Source organism: Danio aesculapii, chromosome 1 (genome assembly GCF_903798145.1).
Source record: "Danio aesculapii chromosome 1, fDanAes4.1, whole genome shotgun sequence".
Lineage (NCBI taxonomy): Eukaryota > Metazoa > Chordata > Actinopteri > Cypriniformes > Danionidae > Danio > Danio aesculapii.
In genome coordinates this window covers 38,616,391-38,637,494 of record NC_079435.1, presented here as the reverse complement: position 1 = coordinate 38,637,494, position 21,104 = coordinate 38,616,391, and the positions used below count along the sequence as shown (strand labels likewise).

General features: G+C 37.2%; 1 protein-coding gene across 3 annotated transcripts in view; it reads right to left on the bottom strand.

The window, feature by feature from the left end:
• chrnb3a (cholinergic receptor nicotinic beta 3 subunit a) overlaps nt 1–16,623 on the bottom strand; it is a 30,978-nt gene extending 14,355 nt beyond the window's left edge. The window contains exons 1-2 of one of the 3 annotated variants that reach the window (XM_056460075.1): nt 16,254–16,623; nt 5,363–5,514 (exon numbers count right to left, since the gene is read on the bottom strand). In XM_056460075.1, coding sequence (XP_056316050.1) covers nt 5,363–5,514; nt 16,254–16,314 — 213 coding nt within the window. In that variant the 5' untranslated portion in view covers nt 16,315–16,623. Of the gene's footprint in view, nt 1–5,362; nt 5,515–5,632; nt 5,734–16,253 lie in introns of those variants that run through there. The other 2 variants (XM_056460083.1, XM_056460093.1) reach the window with 2 other exon arrangements.
• Between the last annotated feature and the right edge of the window lie 4,481 nt (nt 16,624–21,104).

Genomic DNA, 21,104 nt, shown 5'->3' with positions numbered 1-21,104 from the left:
TGCCTGTCTGTTGCCAAACACAGAACGGGGTGGCTCTTGGCTCCACCCCCTTGTTAAGTTGGGCGGGAATTTAAAACAAATTTTCATGTGAAGCAACACACCCCTGAAACAGCGAGCTGTGTACACACCCCCAAAATAACACTTTTGAACACATTATAATAACAAAATCTGAATTGTGTTTTGAACTGAACCTAAACTGGCACACTCAAAAGAATCATAATATTAATATTAAATCTTTAAAAATGGTTAAACTTTGTGCCCTTTAAGACAATTCATATAGCATCATCGTAAATACCAGTTTGTGAAATCAAGCAGCATTAAAAGATGTTTTGTACAGCTTGAAAAATCTTGAAGCAAATAACATTGCATTTACAAGTGTGAAAAGTAGAAACTACTATCAGATAATTACCAAAACAAATTATTTTAAATGTTAGCTGAAAATAAAGACTCATATCATTTTACTCACGCTCATGTCACTCTAAATATGTAGATTTTAAGATCTTCTCATTAACATGTTTAGAACTATCTTTTGAAAAATGTGTTACATTTTCATAAAACAGTCCTCAACAATAACAAATAACTCTTTAAGTGTGAGTAATGTATTAATGTATTATGACAAAATTAAAATTAATTAAATTGACCCTTTAAAACTATATAATCTTTTGAGTACTGCAACTAAATTATTACTGTTTTGCAGGTGCTGGTGAACATAAGCACAGGATTTTTGAGAGAAATAGAAGGAAAAACTATGAAAATACAACAGGGACACTTTAATGTGCTAATGAGGATGTAGAATCCGGAAGATGAGGCAGATGAGATGACGAAGCTAAACTGCTACATGTAAACATGATTGCACAGGTAATTTGACTGGACAAGTTAACCATGAGTCTGTTGCATTGGCCCAATCCCAAATGGCATCTGAAACCCTAATGGGTTTCCTCTGAGTATGCAGTTCTGTGACGTAATGCCACTGTCGAGTAGTCTCAGAACAGTGCAAACTTGGCAGAAGGGAGCATCAAGTGTGCATGGTAGCCACAAAAGGGGGTACTACATTCTATGTTCTATATTCTATTGGACTTAACAGACATATACTGTGGTGACCAAATTTAACAATTATGATAGCAAACAAGCAGCAATGAAAGGGGCCTCACACCCGGGCTCACTGCCACCCAGTGGCCTTAGGATGAGAGAGAACAGCAAACAATAATAATTTAAGCTGATTTATATTTTTAAAAATCTGAGAAAATCACAGATTTATGCCAAACTTCCTTCTGTCAGCAGGTGGCGCTAAAACTGTGACTCAATATCGGGATATAGATGTACTCAAGACAGGAATCTCATTGAACCTGTGGAATTTTCAGGCAGATCAGAAATTGTTTGGCTGAGTTATAAGTTCTTCCTCCTCCATGGTGAAACACTGAGGTTTGTCAGGCCACCACGGGCATGCCCTTCTGTAAAAACTCTAGATCTTCACCTCATATCATCGCTAGCGCTTTCAGATAACACCACCCAAATTTGGTGAGAAATAGAAAGTAATAGAAAGTAAAAAATATCCAAGTTCCAGTTGGGTTTGAGACTTCACTCCAAGAGACGTTTTTGTTGGTTTTGGCATGTTTGATATGTGTGCTAATTTTCATATGTGTGCGTGAATCGTAGCTTGGGGGCCAGGCTGTGCAAAATTTTGTGAGTTTTCAGGCATGTTTAGACCCTCAAAATCGCAATTCATTCCAGAGAAGAAGAAGAAGAAGAAGGAATTGAACAATTCCAATAGGGCCTATGCAGCGTTTCGGTGCTTAGTCCCTAATTATAATTATTTTCACCTTTAAAAATGATTTTAAGTTAAGATAAGTTATTATGGAGACCAAGTAAGGATTCAAATTCTAGCATTTGCTAAGTTCTTAGCATTGCAACCTAATACTTCACACTATAATTCACGTATAATTCACACCAGTTTCAGCAAAGGATAGAAACCTTGTTTGTGTTACTTGCGTTCTGATGGAATTTTGGTTTTCTCGACTGGTCCAAAGGGAAATCCCGGCAAAGCTGATTGGTCAGTGTAGCAACTCCAGTGGCGTGCTAGAATTCCCTCGTCGGTGAAGAGGGGTTTCCTTACTTTCAGGGAAGCTTGGGATCGGTTGCTAGGGATACGGATGTTGGACGAGGCGATGTTGTAGGTGAAGTCCTTCCTAGGGTTTCAGTAGTTATGACAGTGTTTCAGAGTTCGGATGTGTTGACCCGATAGCTTGTTGTTGAAGCGGTTGCACAAGCAGATCAGGGGTCGAGCCGGCAGCAAGGGAAGTTCGCAGCGACGGCGGTGACGACTGGCAAAGATGACCGGCATAAGGCAACAAAGAAATTTCCCTTGTTCAAAGTTTTATAGGCTTTGGGCATAGGCTTGGTCTACACAGGGATTGTCCAATCAGAGAATCTGTGGAGTGGGATCACACACCCATTGTCTCCTCTAGGAGGCCCGGTTGGCACATTGTGTGAGTGCCACTTTGATCGGATAGTTGTTAAAATAAAGTATCATAACATGGACACTTTTCATAGTAACCAATACATATAAACCAATGCATTTGAAACCAATGCATTTCCCAGCTTTCGATCAAATTCAAACATGAACATTTCACAAACATTCTGCAGATATCATTAATCTCCGAGAGCTATAAAAGAGATGCTCTGCACGGGGGCGAGCTTGCTCTTTTCTCGGTTGACCTGTCTCTGTACATAATCAATTGATCACGTGAGTGCTAAATCAGCCAGTCGAGATAATTGAGTATGCAGATGCCTGCGGGCCAAAGGGGCACCCTCCGTGAGTTTGGTGAAAACCCGTGGAGAAAGAGAGAGCCCGAAGAGGAGGACTTGTACTGCCAGGCTCGACCTTCAAACGCAGACCACAGAAACTGAAACTGCAAGTATGGAGACATGAAGTACGCATCCTTCAGGTCTTTTGCTGCAGACCAATCCCAAGGAAGACAGCGGTTCAAAATGCGCAGATCTAGGATTGGCCGTAGCCTACCGCTCATTTTGGGTAAGTTGAGGACAGGCTGTAAAACCACCTCTCCATCTCGGCTGGAGGGACTGGTTAGATTGCATCCTTCGCCAGGAGGACAGCAATCTTCTCTCGCAAGACAGGGGCGGGCACAGGGCTGACCCTGATGAGACACACACCCTTGAACTTGGGAGACTGTTTCGCGAACTGAAACCGAGTCTGACCGTGCGTATGAGTCACCGCGAAGGGCTGGCCCGCGCTAACCAGGCAGGCAGAGCCCTCACTAATGGCTGCATCGCTACAATCGCTGACGTACCAGCAGTGGGGCAGTGTGGAGTGGGAGTGCTGATCCGGGGAGCGCTGGGATCCCGCGGAAGAGCTGGAGGCGAGAGATTCACTCTCACCTCGCACCCAGACTCTGAAGAGGGGGTTGGAGGTGTGAGAGAAAGGAGACCGTCCTCTCGCAACTCGTGAGTTACTGGCGAAGTGCACCCATCTGCGATGGGCATCACGTGCAGCTGGGCCAGCGCCTGCGCATGGTAGCGCTGGTAGGTGGCCCTAGCGTGCAGGGTGGAAGCAACCTGGCCTGTGGCTGTGTGGGCTCTGGCTCTGAGGGAGGCAGATAACGACACACCTTGGACGGGAGACGAGGTTGACTCCAGCAGAAAGAGGCACCACCCGGGCCCGCAATGGCACTCTCAATCTGGGGAATCAACTCATACTCCCTGGCTGCTCCACCAAAAAGGGTGGTGAGGGCAAGGCCCTCCAAGACTGCGTGGGCCCACTGTGCACTTCCGGGAAGAAAGCGATGGGAGGCTAGAAGGTCTTGCCTTCCTAATCCTCCACATACACCCATCTAGTCGGTCCGGCCGCAGGGCTGGGGGATAAGCCATCTCCAAGCCCATGGCCGAAGCAGCCCGGGAAAGCATGGTTATCATGTCTGTTTCTAGATCCGATGCTGATCTTAACTGCGTAACAGACAAGCCACCGCAGTGATGGCATGCACTGCCAGCGAGAACCGCATTAACATGCTGGACCCCCAGACATGAAACGCAGTGCTCGTGTCCATCATCCGGGGACAGGAAACCACCGCATCCAGAAACGCACAGTCGGAGTGACGTTTTGAAAAAGATGTGCTGAACAACACTGTTGCTCTTTTAGGAAATTCGTAACAATATAAACCCCTCTGGAGGACCGGACCCAAAGAACGGCAGGCAAGGGAGAAACCCAGCTCGACCATCTGCCGCTGCGTGCCACACATTCTGGACCGGGAGACCGTTCTCGTTCACTCTCTGAGTACAGCTTCAACCCTCATCTACTCTCTCAGAAGCTTCGTGAAAGGCTCTGAAGTGAAAAGGATGGTCAGCTTGGCACGCGCTGCGCTTTTATTGCCAAATTGATTTCAAATAGTTACAGCTGTGCAAGCTGACGCTGCAAACTCATTGGCATTTCATTGGCCCATTTTTATACTCTTTCAGATGATTAGATTCTGACGAAATCCCCATAGTGGAAGTTACCACATAGCATTGAAGTTTCCCTCCCGAAGGGGAACTTATTTTACATCTTGTAAAAAGGGGCATCTCTGGGAAACATCCATACACACTCACTCACACTCATACACTTTGGACAATTTAGCTTTCCCAATTCACCTGTACCGCATGTCTTTGGACTTTGGGGGAAACCGGAACACCCGGAGGAAGCCCATCTGCCACGCAGGAACGCCAACTGACCAAAACAATGCTTGAACCAGTGACCTTCTTGCTGTGAGGCGACAGCTCTACCTACTGCGCCACTGTGTTGCCATTATTCTTTTATACTTCTGAAAAATGTTTACAAATAAAAAAGTTTTACAGATGATGATGTAAGAAAATGCACTGAGAAAAACATAAATTAATAAAATTCACTGTATTATGCAATTCAGGTCAATATTGTCACTTCAACAAGATTTTATTTTCCTGCACATACAGTAAGTATGTGCTTGCTATTTCTTAAGGCATTTTGAGACTCAGTTTGACAACGGAGGCCAGTTGATGCCCAAATGCCAAAGCCCTCTTCATCCCAAAGAGCTAAGACTTTTTTACCCCTATCAACTGCTCATAAATTTAACTTTAAACTTTAAGTTTAGTTATTTGGAAAACTTTAATCTGAAAAGTAAAACGGATACTTTTTGTTTAAATACACTTGTTTAAACTAGTAAGGCCTATGTTTATGCAATCTGCCACATATGTTACATTACATACTATGTGTGTGTGTGTGTGTGTGTGTGTGTGTGTGTGTGTGTGTGTGTGTGTGTGTGTGTGTGTGTGTGTGTGCGTGTGTGTGTGTGTGCATGTGCGTGTGCGTGTGTGTGTGTGTGTGTGTGTGTCTTACCACATCCACCAGCTGTGAGATCTTCAGACCGAAGCGAACAGTAATCGTGTCGTTAGCGTGAAGAACGGGTCTCACCCACTTCTGATACCCCCGAAAAAGATTCCTCAATAAAGTGTCCTCCATTTCAGCCAATGAGACAAACTCCTCAGGAGCTAGAAAGAGATGGTGGAACAATTTCAGAACCATTTAGATAGAAAAAAATAAACCCTGAAATGACATAACAGCCTCAGGTGGAATGTGGTGATAAGGTATAGCATAACCTAAAGCTACCATGCTGATTATCAGAGTTGAACAGGCCTACACACAACCTGTCTGAAGGAAGTAGGACCACATTTGATTTGCCATCTTGAGAAATGGCACATTAAATTCAGACACACTCTCCCACGAGTGTTAAATGAGCACAGAGTCATGAAGTGACAGCTGGCCAAGGCTCATCTGAGCTGCTGACGCAACCATTGCCATGACATGACGACCTCAGACAAGAGGACTACAGAGAGCAGCTGGAGAACAAGACAAGCCCACATCTACACACACATACACACTCTTACTACTAATGATCTCTCTCTCTCTCTCTCTCTCTCTCTCTCTGACACACACTGACTAAACTATAGAACTATACTATACTGTCACTTAAAAAGACAATGAAATTAAAGATGTATTTTTTTAAAGATGAATTTAACACTCAAGGAGTAAAAAAAATCTGAAATTGAGGTGATTTTGAGAAATGGTTAACTAAGCCAAAATTTCAATTTGTTGTCATTTATTTATGTCCTTCCAAACTCAAAAGACAAGAAGGTAAGTTATTATGCATAATGAATAATTTACATTTCAATATTAACAAAAAAAAAAAACTAAGTTAAAATCTGTCTATCCTTTAAACTTTTTGATTTCGACTCTGATTAACCTGCTCAATACATACATAAGAGTTCATTTTACAGGGTCAAATATATAAACTTTCAATGGATGGTCATTTCAAAAATGCCTTTGTTTTTCCAATATATATGTTTCTTTATTTAACCAGATAAAAAAAACGTTGATCAAGATCTCATTTACAAGAGTGACCTGGCTTAGAGGTCCTCAACACATGACCGATGAAAAAAAAAATTATGATAATAATAATAAATAAAAGTAAAGCTAATAATATAATACAGTTTGGTTATTCTATGGAGGGGCCATATCTACTTGCAACATAAAAGAAAGTTTTGCAAACAAAAATAAAGTATTGAGCAAAAAATTGTGAAAAATAATGCAAATCTCAAAAAAATCGCAAAGGGAAAATTAAGTTTTGAGAAATAAAAAGGAATTTTGCAAACAAAAATAAATAAAAAAAATTTAATTAAGTAGTGCTAAAAATGTAACATTTGCAATTAAAAAAAAAATATTCAAATATTTGCTCAACATTTTTTTTTTCCAGTATTGCCTTTACAAAATCTCTCAAGTCAATTGCAATGCTCATTTTGATTTACGAGTTTTACTGTTTGATGATTTAAACAGCCAGAAACAAAGGATTCAGGTATTTTACTTAATCTCAATTAGATTTATGACAGTGATTCATGGCTGATTTTCTTTGTGTCATGATGTCTCCAGCTGATGATGTCGCTTCATAAGAGGCAGGTCCTGGCATGCCGTACACGCCCCAGTTTCTGTGACTCCGCCCCCTTGTCAAATCAGGGCCAGTAAGTGAAATGCACAGAGATGTGAAGTGCAACAAAACCAGCATCATGGTTGACGGTTGAAAAGCAAATCAAAATGAGCATTGCAATTGTCAAGAAAGGTTTTGTAAAGGCAATACTTCGGCAATAAATATATATGTAATATATATGTATATTTTTTAAAAATTTCTAAAAAAAATTTTGTTTGCACTACTTGATTTTTATTTGCTTTTAAATTCCTGATTTTTTAAGATTTGTATTATTTTACAATTTTTTGCTCAATACTTTATTTTTTGTTTGCAAAACTTTCTTTTATGTTGCAATCATATATGGCAATAGATTGACTCCCTATTATTCAGCATTACCACATTACAATATGTTAAAAACACATACATTGTGAAATGGACTGTTGTTGTTTATTATAAAGGATAAAGCAAAATGATTTAATTGGAATGAGCTCAGACATTTTTAGTTCAGACTAAAACGAATGAGGGGGTGACATCACTAAAGGCTTGATCCCTGTTGGTTCGAACCCGGGGAACAGACAAATGATAGGTTTCACTTGAACGTAGGGCATATACTGGCTTTTTGACCTATGAAGAAGGGAACATAGTAGGGTTATGTGATTTGGGGAAAATATCTAATAGCAATTTTTTTGTTACAGATATAGCAATTTTGATTCAATTTGTGATTTAATTTTGTAGTTAAGCTTCACCTCAATAATCATATCTGTATCTGCTTCTTACTGCTAAAATGAATTGAGTGTTAGTTACAAAAAGGAACTGAAAAGATTTTATAAATTTGTTTTTAAATATTCAGAAATTAAACATTAAATGTTTTCTCTAGAGCAAACAGTAAGCACAAAAAAAGTGATCTTAGGTTCAACTCAAATTAGGAAGATAGTAACAATAAAATAAGAATTTTAAAAATACAGAGCACTCAGCAAACCGGCTGATAAAAGAATTTCTGTAGCTTATATTGTCTAAAAGCAAAATAATTATCACAGATGCTACACAAAATATCACAACATTCAACTTACAGCTGTGGTACTGCAAAATGGCTAAAATATGTGTGAGACGGAAGTGTATATCTCATGTCCAGCATTTGAATGGGGTTTTTAAATCTCTCTTTGGACAATGTATTAAAAGGCAACGTGTCTTTAGCAAGGTCGTGAGTAATGGCGTTAGTTATCTCCTGCTGCCTTTGCGATGTTTTTTCATAGGGTATAACAGCCGCACACAAACTAAAATTGTACTTTGCTGTTGCTTGCTACTAGATTTAGTGTCACTGGCAAAACTTTAGTTTACTTTTTAGCAAGATGCTCCACATATAGCCGCCTGTGGTGCTTTTTTAAGTGCTGGTTGTTGTATTTCCTGGTGCTGGCAACAATTCTGCGACAGCTCTTAAAAATTACCTGTTTTTGTTCGGTGACGGTTTTTTTTTCATATTAATTCACCTGTTAATGCTTCTGAAGCAGCAGCTTCATCTCACTCGTTCGTGCTTTTCTGTTTTTTTGTTTTTATTGTGGGTGTTCAGCATAGTTCAGTTGCACAAATCTGATTAGGCAGAATGAAAATGTGCTCATTCAATTGGCTAGTAAGACTGTCACACAGAGACAACAGTCATGCATTTGTTCTGGGTGGGGGAAATTAAATAATACATATGTATTTCCAACACAATCTCACGACAATTCGTAACTTTTTGATTTAGAGGCTAATTCGTATGAATTTCTACGATCTAATTTGTACGATTTAGTACGATTTGCTCATCCCCCAATGACGGTTGGGTTTAGAGGTGGGGTTAGGTGCCACGCCTCCTTTTTAAAATCTTATAATTCCGTACGAATGAACTTGTACGAATTCGTACGAATTAGCCACTAAACTGACAAAACGTAAAATACTTACGTTTTCTCGGGAGATCAGGCTGGTATTACATATTGCAGCCTCTTGCGATTACATTTTTTATTTTATTGTTTTGTCATAAATTTCAGAACCTTGATGCCAGTTTTCAAAACTCCAGACACAAAACTCAAAACTGTCACTACTTTTAACAAAGACTCTCCAATGTTCAAAACTCTGCATGCTGCATTTATTTCCTTAAATAAGTCTTGCATTTGCAGGATCATTGGTTCACAAAATCCTTTCATCATACAAATACTACAGGAACACAACTTTAGATCACCAGCACACAAGATACACATCGTTTCAATAAACATTCTTTAACAATCATTAAATATTGTTGTTTAAAACATATGATACAGGTTTCATTATAGTTTATACATAAGTGTAGTGGGAACAGTACAGACAGTGGATACATTGAACTAGTTTTATTCAGTCCATCATAATGTAGGTTTACTGTAATTTTTTTCTCACTGCACGTCCCCATATAGAAAGATGCTGTATGGCAATATAGGCAATAATATATATATATATATATATATATATATATATATATATATATATATATATATATATATATATATATATATATATATATATATATATATGTGTGTGTGTGTGTGTGTGTGTGTGTGTGTGTGTGTGTGTGTGTGTGCGTGTGTGTGTGTGTGTGTGTGCGTGTGTGTGTGTGTGTGTGTGTGTGTGTGTGTTCATTTACAGCCATATGGACACCTATACAAATTATAGGTAATATAGTTGTAGGGGTAAATATATATAACATACTGTAATAGATAATATATTTACGTAACATATATGTACATGTTTGTAATTCTAATAGTTGAAAAAAAACAATATTTTCACATGTATGACATATTTTATATATGTAAAATTCATATGAACTATTATGTCACATATGTAATTTGCATATATTTCTATATATCAGATTTCTATATTGGGATCTGTGTTTTCATCAGTCTAGTGTTGTGGATTTGGTCACAGGATCTACTCTACATCACAGTGGTGTTTTCATTGGTCAAAAATCTTGGAAAGAACCTTCTGTCAATGTGAATCCATTGGTTTGCTGTGATTGGGCTTTCTTACATACAGTGCAGTAAAGTCAAATATCAAAACATTGTCTGTAAAAGTGGTACATGGAACAAAGAAACCATAAATATGGAATAAGGATGACTAAAGACTAAATCTATAGATAATGTAGTCCAGTTGGCCATCTTCTGTGGTAACTGATGTCATTTGATCTATCTTGAAACTTTCATCATCTACACATGTAATATTGTACATCAGTTTCCATGCATCAAGAGTAATGCTACAGTTATTTATCATTTTTGCGTGCTTGTATCAGTTGATAATAACATCATGTTAAGTAAATGAATACGCATTTATTTTAAACGTAATGTGTGGGTTGGACTTTGAAATGGGATCAATTTGATGTTTAATTGTATTATATTGAAAAGGTAATCTTAGTTTAATGAACACCGTATCTTTGACTTGTGTGTGTTGTATCCAAGCATTTGAAAAAAAAATTAAGTGTTTTGCAAAAATGTGCGATTTTGGCAATGGTTGTGGATTTTGTGTGTAGAGTTTTGAAAATTGACACCAGAGTTCTGAAATTTGTGGCAATGTAATTAAAAAAAACTAACTGATTGCAACATTTCAAATTGCGATTGCAATTTGATTAATCGCACAGCTCTAAAACGTAAGTATAGAGGTTATGAACAAGTCTTATGGATTTGCAACCACATGTTCAATTAGGTTTTTTCAATTTATCTTTATTTCTATAGTGGTTTTACAATGTAGATTGTGTCAAAGCAGCTTAACATAGAAGATCTAGTAAATTAAAATTGTCAGTCCAGTTTTCAGAGATGAAGTTCAGTTTAGTTCAGTCAAGTGTGGTTTAATTTTCACTGCTGAAAGTCCAAACACTGAAGAGCAATCCATCGATGGGCAGCTCCACAAGTCCCAAACCAAGCAAGCAAGTGTGAGAACAATGACAATATTAATTTATGGGTAAAATATGCCTTTACTTTGCATTTTAATAGCATTTCTAAATTACACAATGCTTATCTACAAAACAAAACTATTTGCGCATTTGTACATTATATACAGTGGAGACAATAAGTATTCAACACTTGCGCAAAACATTTTTCAAAATTTTTCATCTCAGAAAACTATTTCAAACGGTGCTGTTGACTTGAAATTGAACACCGGATGTTGATAAACCAAACCAAAGAAATCCATATATCCATTTTCACTGGATGTTGATAAACCAAACCAAAAAAAATCCATATATCCATATACCGTATGCAAAGAAAACTGATTAGTTTACAAATGAAGCACATATGAAGAAAGGGAGGTGTAGAAAGACAGTGAAAGCCCAGATAGCAGCTGACATCTCTCAGCAGTTATTCAGCAGCCCTCTGCCCTTCGTCATTGTAAATTAATATCAGCTGCTTCAGTCCAACATCTACATAACCAGGATTATGAAGATGAAACCAGGGTGGACGTTTCAGCAAGACAATGACCCAAAACACAGCCAAGGAAACTCTCAAACGCTTTCAGAGAAAGAAAATAAGGCTGTAGAATGGCCCAGCCAATCACCTGACTTGAATCCAATGGAAAATACAAAATAAAGATCAGATTTGATAAACAAGACTCACAAAGCCATCGTGATTTTTACACACTGTTAAAGTCTGTAAAAAACTCACACCTGAGCAATTCATGTGAGAGACATCTTTAAGCTGCTATAACCTTTTCAAGAGTTCGCACAAGATATTGCTTGATAATATTAGCAGGTTTGGCATGCTGTCCCGGGAGAGAACCCTGAGCTCAGAGATAATTGAGCACAGGGCCTTGGTCGATACGAATGTAAGGAGGTACTAGATCAGGTAGTTCTCAAGAGCTCTCCTTGGTAAAGGAGGAGATAGGGTGGATGGGGGATTCTTCAAAAAAAGAAGATAAAGGATTAGTTTTCTCAGTCACTTTGGTGCATTTTTCACAACACTATTTACATTTGCACAACAGTAATTGCATTTCTCAAAATAATTAGTACAAAATGCAATTCCATGTCACTTGCTCAAAATAGATAGCTCATTCCTAAGAAGCAAGTATTGATGTCAATGAAAGTGATAGTGTCATCAAGATGAAAAGTCCTGAAACTATTGTTTATGAACAAGATAGTCATATGGCTTTGTCATGTTTGCATTATGACAGTTATTTTTTCCAATGCAAAGAAGTCAGATTTTGGCGACTCTTCCGTCTGTAAATTATTCATGAAATTGTTCAATTTAGAAAACATTTTCAGGAAAAAAAGCTACAAATTTTTTTTTATAAAATTTGCTTGACAGATTTTGACAACTAGTTCAGCAGTTTTTTATGTAATGACTCAAGTAATAAAATAAGGACTATTACTTTTATATGGAATGACTATTCACAAGTTTACAATGTTATGAAACAGCAGAGAGTTGTATGAAAGCAATTGATGCATGTCCAAAAGGATTTGCAATTTATTGGAAGGAATGAAAAACTGCTACTATGATGTGCACAAATGCACCAAAGTGACTGAGCAAAACTGTAATACTAGACGAGTTTGGATTAATCCGATTGGCTTACTAATGATTTCAGATGGGAGACCAGCCGCGATCAATCATATCATGTGCTCCTCTCGAAATTAGTTTGTGAAACTACACTTATATAAGATATTAAATACATTTCACTTCAGTTCAGTACATTCTCCTTGTGTCATTTAATTGTTGTTACATATAACATTTTTACAGATTTTTTTGTTTTGTTTTATTTTTATGTGTATTGTTTGGGTTTTTAACACAATCTGTTTCAATTCCATGTCAACAGCTCCTTTAGAAATATTATTCACAGGAAAAAAAAAGTCACGTGTTGAATACTTTGCCCCACTGTAAGTTCTGAAAAATGTAGTTTCTATTCAACACTTTCTTTTTACATGTGAATACGTACTATTTCAGAAATGGAAATAGGTTTTCAGTGTATCACATGAAACAAGCATTTCGAAATATATATACATTTTAAATATGTATTTTTAATTGGTTGTGCAGCAGAATAACAGACATTGAATGAAGATCTACACTCTCTCAGTGTTATATTAAGAGTACAACCAGAATATCCATGCATACACTCACTGTGAGTTCATAATTTTTTTATTTTTTAGATAGATAGATAGATAGATAGATAGATAGATAGATAGATAGATAGATAGATAGATAGATAGATAGATAGATAGATAGATAGATAGATAGATAGATAGATAGATAGATAGATAGATAGATAGATAGATAGATAGATAGATAGACAGACATTAAATAAACATTAAGTGCGTGAGTGGGGGTTGGGGTCTTCTGACTGGTACCTTCCACCATTAGTGGCATAGCATTCTGTGCTCCACCACTTTAATGAGATTTTTACAGGATGTTATGCCCATCATTGCTGAACGACCAGCCTTTACTTCCTTTCTCATCACTGCCTGCCCTGCTATGGCAAAAAGGACTTCTCTGCCTGGCTTTGGGAGACAGTTTTTTTTCTGCTCAGCAGGGCTGTGGGTCTTGCAACAGCAAGTATATGAAATGACATCATAAATAAAGACTGTGTGCCGGGCAGGCCATCTCTACAGGGTTTACAAATCAACCAGCCAGGGAGTAGACTGGGACACATAAAAAAACAAGGAAGATGAGGGTGGGAGAAAAAAACAGAAGTGTATTTGATGCTTTTTTGTATACAGAGGTGTTATTTGAAGGATCAAGAACTATGAGAAAAAAGGATTACGCATAAGGGTATTATTTGTTCTTCATTTATTGTGATAATGAGTTCTTTTTCTTTTCTAAAGAAGTAAGATTACTGTCAATTGCATCAGGACATTCAAAGCCACTTTACTGTACTCAAACATGCTGCAATTCATAAGACATCCAATGCACAAAGAGAAGAAACACACTCACTATGAATCACTGTTTCTGTCCAAGGACATCTGTGTCCATCTGTTGCCAGGTATATTATATAGAATTATTAATTCAATGTTTATTAGCTTATTACAGAATCAAATAAAAGACATACAAGCTATTTGCATATCTGTGCGGACAAAGTTCACAGACATGACCTCATTATTCATTGGCTGCAAATAAGTGCTGACAACCTATGATCCTCCCCTAGAGCAAGCCATCTGGCCAAAGCAAGCTTTAAAGGGGAAAAGTTGGTTTGGGGAAATATTACTACGGATGAATCGAGACACAAGAGTCATTTTCATGGCTTTTAAAATAAGCCTGGTTGCACTTGAAACATAAATCGGATCCTGCAGAGCAGCTCAGTGTTCATGCTGGAGTTATGACTGGTTTATAAGCACCACCTACTGGTAGAGAATTAGCGATTTTTATTCAGCCTGTCCACTGTTCTCTGCATGTGTGTTTTATATAGTATAATTTTACAGAATCAAATCTAAATTTAAGAAATAAATTTTTTTGCATTCATATCTTGAATAAGGTTTATGTTTTAATAGGCCTTATGACAAAGTGAATAGTTATTGATTTAACGAGGTTTGAGCTGACATTTTTGGAGTATCCAACACTAGGGCTGTCCCCAACTAAAGAATTTATTAGTCAACCAGTAGTCATTCATTAAAGCTATTAGTCGATTAATTTACTACACTTACAAAATTTATTGAATTAGGAATACTTAAACACCAATGGAAACAGTTTGAGCTTAAGGACTGAGAGTGTCATTTGTAACATTGTTTTACATTGTAGAGGAATACTGTAATAATAAGTGTTAAAATTTGACATTATATCTATATATAAAATAATATTGAGGTGAAAATGAAAATACAGATGGTCAGTTAGAATTTGCCATATTTTTTAAATGTTTCAGTGTGCGTTTCAGCCTATACTTTATTTATTTATTCATTTTGTTTAATGTTATTTTTTTATTCAAAGTGTTTTTTTGTTTGGCACATTATTAAAATTGAACACATTATTTTACTATTCCTGTACAACGTAAAACAATGTTACAAATGACACTCTTTCTCAGTCCTTGAGCTCAACCCGTTTCCCTTGGTATTTAAGTAGGCCTAATTCAATAATTTTAGTAAATTAGTCAACTAATGGCAACTACTGGTTGACTAAGAAATTTTTAAGTTAGGGACAGCGCAAGTGTTGGATACTCCAAAAATGTCAGCTCACACCTCATTAAATCAATTACTATATTATCAGTGATGATAAATATTAGAAACTTGTATACAGTATGTGCACAAAGTTTAAAAATAGCCACTGAGTTCAACCTTATTTCACCAAAGTCCACTAGCTTTCACATTTCTAGCCTTGCCACTGCTTCAGGGTGATAAAAGACCCCAATTCATCATATTTCATTTCTACAAAAAATAATTCAGTTGATTTCTCCCTTGTTCAGTTTATTGAAGGAATTGTTGAATAAAAGTAACATTGAACTTGCAATCAAGCTGTCCTGGATATCAAATACCAGTTACTCATTATATTGCCATGCTGATATTCAGAGAAACAGCCAGGCTTCAAATGTAGCATTGCCCAAAAAGAACTTGTTATAAAAATCAGCATTCAGAATTTCCTTTTGTGAATATATTCTGTGAATCTATGAATGTCATGTTTGACAGCAAAGTCCCCTTGATTAAACACTCTCACTTGTTTAAAATGAACAAAGACACGAAGAGGGAAGCTGTCATGTATTTCTCTCCAGAGTGTGCTGACTGACAGAATTAATGAATAGCCTGTCCAGCGGCTCCATTTTCAGATTAAAGCTGCAGATGAAGGCTTTCATTGCCTCCATATTGATAAGAACCCCCATTTGTTCACTTTCACACACTGCCAAACCCAGACAAAACACATTTTCTTGCATTAGTGCTTCAGTGTGACACTATTAACACATGACAGTCAACGTGTGTCTCACCTAATTTTCACCTAGTTTTTCATTCCAAAGTTGCTTCAAAATAACATTCAACATTTCTAAATGGTGGAAAACCAAGTCAGTCATGCATGTATGACTGAACAGTAATAACATTCAGAGACCCAGATGAGGGCGCTAGAAGTCAAGCAATAAGCGTAAATTAAACATGAGCCAAATTTCTTTTCTATCAGTCAATTGTACGGTTGAATGCACCCGGTAAAACTGCTAGTAGTGTCTTAATACACTGGCTAAATTGATTGTAATCACTTTAATTAACGTTTTAGCTCACAATTATAGGATTGTCCAATATGCTTGCATAATTTCAAGTGCATCTAAGCATATTCAACGGCCATGGTGAAATGCTGGAAAACTCTTGAAGTAGGTTATACTCACCCTCTATCGTTGCATAGGCTACTGCGACTACGAGCAGAAGACTGGAGATTTGTAACTTCATGTTGTCTTTCCCGGCTCCAGGTCCTTTGTGCGATGGAATTATTTCATGCTGTTTGCATAGTGGGTCCCTGACATCGACAAAAGGGGGGAGTAAATATATAGTGTCCGTTATTCATACGACCGGACACGGGCCGTTTAGAAAAACGATCAGATGTACTGCGAGCCGCTGTGTGATAAAGCTGTAAATTAATAATCAACGGAGCGGGGTTTTCATCCTGCTCCATCCGAAGCGAGCACAAGAGGAAGAGGCTCGCGCTTTCGCTCCCCCTTCGGCGTTTACGTGATGTCGAAAAAGATGCCATTCATTCGCCGAGCAGCCGCAGCGGAGCAGGGAAAAATGAGCGCTCGAGAGCACTGTGAGGGGAGGAGATAAACAAACCAGCATCTTCAGAATCAAATGTGCTTTGACATACAGACTTTAAAGACGTGGTTCTCAACTGGTTTGGCTTCAGGAGCCAGAGTTTACAGCAGGCATAGTGGCGACGTGACAGAAGTGTTCGTTAAACTTAACTAATAACGGATAAATAAATAATAGTAATGAATAAATATCTGGTTTAAATATAAATGCTTAGAAATTCAAAATAGATTCTGGATACCATCAAAATATAACAGTCGAAAATCTAATTAAATTATATATAAAAAAAATACAAATGCAATATTTCTTAAATTATCATATATTTTTTTAATAATAAAATGAATATTGCTTAATAAAATAGTTAAGAAAATGACTAAAGAATTGTTTACTTCAATACATTTTCAAATATATATATAGCCTATTGAAAATTCATACTCAAGTAAAAGAACCATTACTTGCCCAAAATTGTAGTGCAAGTAAAGTTAAAGTGTCTTTTGTAAATATTACTCAAATTATGAGTAAAAAGTAGCCCTTTTCAAAGTACTCAAAAGTGGTGAGTAGTGAGTATTACACTGTGAAAAGTTGATGCATTTGCATACAGTTTGTGCAGGAATGTGTAAACATAACATTCTGTAGTGCATTCAGTTATCTTCCTATATTCCTTCCTTCCATCCTTCTTTCGTTTGTTCGTTCTGTCCTTCCTTCATTCTTTCGTTTGTTCGTTTTTTCCTTCATTTATTCATTTGTTCGTTTTTTCTTTCATTCATTTGTTTCTTCCTTCGTTTCTCCCTTCATTCATTCACTCATTCGTTCATGTTTGTTCATTCTTTTGTTCCTTCATTAGGTCCTTTGTTCATTCATTCATTCGTTCGTTCGTTCATTCGTTCCTTCCTTCCTTCCTTCCTTCGTTCGTTTGTTCAGTCCTTCCTAGAATCCTTTCTTCAGTCATTTGGTTCTTCCTTTTTTCATTAGTTTGGTCCTTCCTTCATTCAGTCCTTCCTTCCATTCCTTGTTCGGCCCTTGCTTCATTCGGCCCTTCTTTCCATTCTTCTTTCATTCCATTTAGTGATTAATTAAGGCTGTTTTAGGGATTTCAGTCATCATATCAACAACCTTCACTTTCTCATTAGTGACATGCAGTCTATAAACTCTGGGTCATTGCGTGTAAAGATTTCAGACATCTTTTTGGACATTTTTAATTCTTTCAAAAAGGTTTGGTGCATTTATAAAGCGCCCATGTCTTGAGATTGTTCATTATGATGCGCTTTACTTTCTATGTGCGATTTGATTTGACAGGAATCACAGGACAGATTTTTTTACTTTAGCCAATTTTAAAACTACTTAGTAAATTACAATTCCTGAGAAAAACTACTCAGTTAAAGTAATTTGAGTATTTGTAATTAGTTACTTTACACCACTGCATAACAATGGGCTTCATGATCTTGTCTCAGCCTCTGTGCATTAAAAATATCATCAATAACATGCAGCTGTTTTCATTTTCCACAACATATGCCTGTCCATACCTTAACCCCACTGCCACCATGGGCCACTCAATTCAAATTGTTGATATCAGCAAACCACTCACCCACACACGCTGTCTGCCATCTGCACTGTATAGTGAAAACTGGGATTCATCTGTGAAGAGAGCTGCATCTTCAATGTGCCAGACACCATCTAATGTGAACATTTGCCCTCGTGAAAATTTGTGAAAAGGTTATCGTTTTTGGGACTTGCAGATAGCAGGTACACAGACAGGCAGGAGAATAGACAAAATCCATGTCTGCTCTTGTCGGGTTCAAAAGCGGGTTCAAAAAGTTCAAATAAATATATAGTAAGTTTACGAGGACATCAGTTCTTTGGTTTTAAAACAATTAAGACAATACTCTGATTGAGAGTCTACCATATTTTCTATTATCTTAATCTGACTACAGGCATAATCAATGTTGAATTAAGACATATTGAGTATTCCTATTTTATTTGCATTACTGAGGTGCAAATAAAACATGTAAACACTTTAATCGCAACAGGAAACATGCATGTCTATATAGGCTATGATGTCAATCTTATTTTATTTTGAAACGCTTTTTAGTCTGCTTTTGTCTAAAATCAGCATGTCCATGTGGAGCTTTTGTTGATACATAAAGTTTGTTCATCAGTAATATCTGATCTGCAATAGTATATTTCAAAATATATTTCTTTTAAGGAAACCCACATTTTTTGGGTCATCATGGCTGGACCAGTCAATGTTTTGCTGTTATGTTTCTGTTAGCTCCTGCTGGTCAAACCATAAATACATAAATTCAGGTTCCACTGGTGGCAATTCATATTTTTGATTGCTTTTATAAGAACAAAATCTAAGTATAAAAATATTTCCCCTTTCTATTATTTCTTTTATGTCAAAATCCATAATCAAAATGATAAAGAAATGAGAAATGTTCTTGATATTTAGGTATGTGAGCGGAGCGCTGCAATAAAAACATCACAAGTTTTGGAACTCAAAATTAAATCCTGTAGCCCTTATAACTTTTACAAATAAATAATATAAAATTGTCAAATTACATTTTAAAATGCAAGGTGACACAGTGGCTCATTAGTTAGCACTGTCGCCTCCAGCAAGAGGGTTGCTGGTTCTAGCCCGGGCTGGGTAATTTGGCATTTCTTTGTGGAGTTTGCATGTTCTCCATGTGTTCGTGTGGGTTTCCCCTGGGTGCTCCGCTTTCACCCTACAGTCCAAAGATGTGATATAGGTGAATTGAATAAACTAAAATTCATCGTAGTGTACGTGTGTGAATGAGTGTGTATGGATGTTTCTCAGTGCTGGGTTGCAGCTGGAAGGGCAAGCTGGCGGTTCATTCTGCTGTGGCGACCTCTAATGAAAAAAGGGACTGAGCCAAAGGAAAATGAATGAATGAATTTTAAAACGCATTTTAAAAACAAAAAAAAAAACTGTGAGACTGTGCATGTTGGTGCTATCATCCGCACCTTTATCAGTGGCATCCAACAAGGTTCTAACTAAGACCACTATTTTTCCTATACCTTAGATTATTTAGGTTCCTTGTCATTCATTCATTTTCCTTTGGCTTAGTCCCGTATTTGTCAGGGGTCGGCACAGCGGAATGAACTGCCAACTATTTCAGCATATGTTTTACCCAGTACTGGGAAACACCCATACACTAAATCACACACACACATACACACACACATAGCGGCCAATTTTTGTTTATCCAATGCACCTGGATGTCTTTGGACTGTGGGGGAAAGCGGAGCACCTTGAGGAAACCCAACCAACATGGGTAAACATGCAAAGCCACACAGAAAAGTCAACTGGCCCAGCCAGGACTCGAACCAGCAACCTTCTTGCTGTGAGGTGACAGTGCTAACCACTAAGCCACCAAGCCACCGTGTTCCTTGTCAAATCTATCAAATACAGGTTAGGTTTTGTCCTACTTAACACTGAAAAAGAGATGACATACTTCTCTGAATTAAATTAAGACCTCTTCCTTTCAGATTTGTGATTTTCCTTTCAAATCTTAAAGATATAATCTACCTTTGAAATGTGATTAAAGCTGCTCTTTGATTAAGTTGAAGCTAATGCAAGCAGAATACTGTGATTATGTTAATGTGATCATGCATACCTAATTAGAAGAGCCCAAACTGCATTAAAATATGCAGAGTACTGACAAAGTATGCATATGCTAGTGCTACAAATTGAAGGCATGTGTTGTTCATCAACAGCTTCAAACGTAGGCTAGAACAGAAAAAGCCACCTAGTATTTTATTATTGTATATTTTTTAAAGCTCTTCTATCATTCACTGACCTAGAAGTGTATATGACTTCTAACATTAGAAAGGGCACAGTAAGGATTTGTATTATCATTAACGGGGTCTGCCTGAAATACTTAATATCCGTGTAATGAAATAAGAGATTAGCCTGCCAGCTGGACAAAGATATGAAAACAAGATAGCAAGCTAAGATGAGGCCCTGCTGGTTAATAAAATAATCAAAGTAGGGTGTGATAGTATTAAAGATTTAATTTAAATGGCATATTTAGCATTAATGCACGTGATCAAGAGAAAATGTTTTACACAAGACAAAAATAAGTAGCTGCTGTAGTAAACAACAAGCCAGCAGAGCATGTATAGTACATCGACTTGACCTGAATAATGAGACTATTGCCTCATATAGAGATGGTTATAGCTGTATAAGCATTGTTTCATAATTTATTTAATGAACCCTGCACAATTACTTAAATAACTGGAACGGCTTGATCTGAATAAAAATGTTTATGCTATTGCCTTTTTGTTGAGCTGTTGGGTGTGTTCATGTTCTATCCAACTTTGGATCAAAACAATTCAGCTTTTATTAAAATGCATACATGAATGTAACTCGATTGAAATAATATTAGTTCCAATATACAGTATATACTGAATTTAAT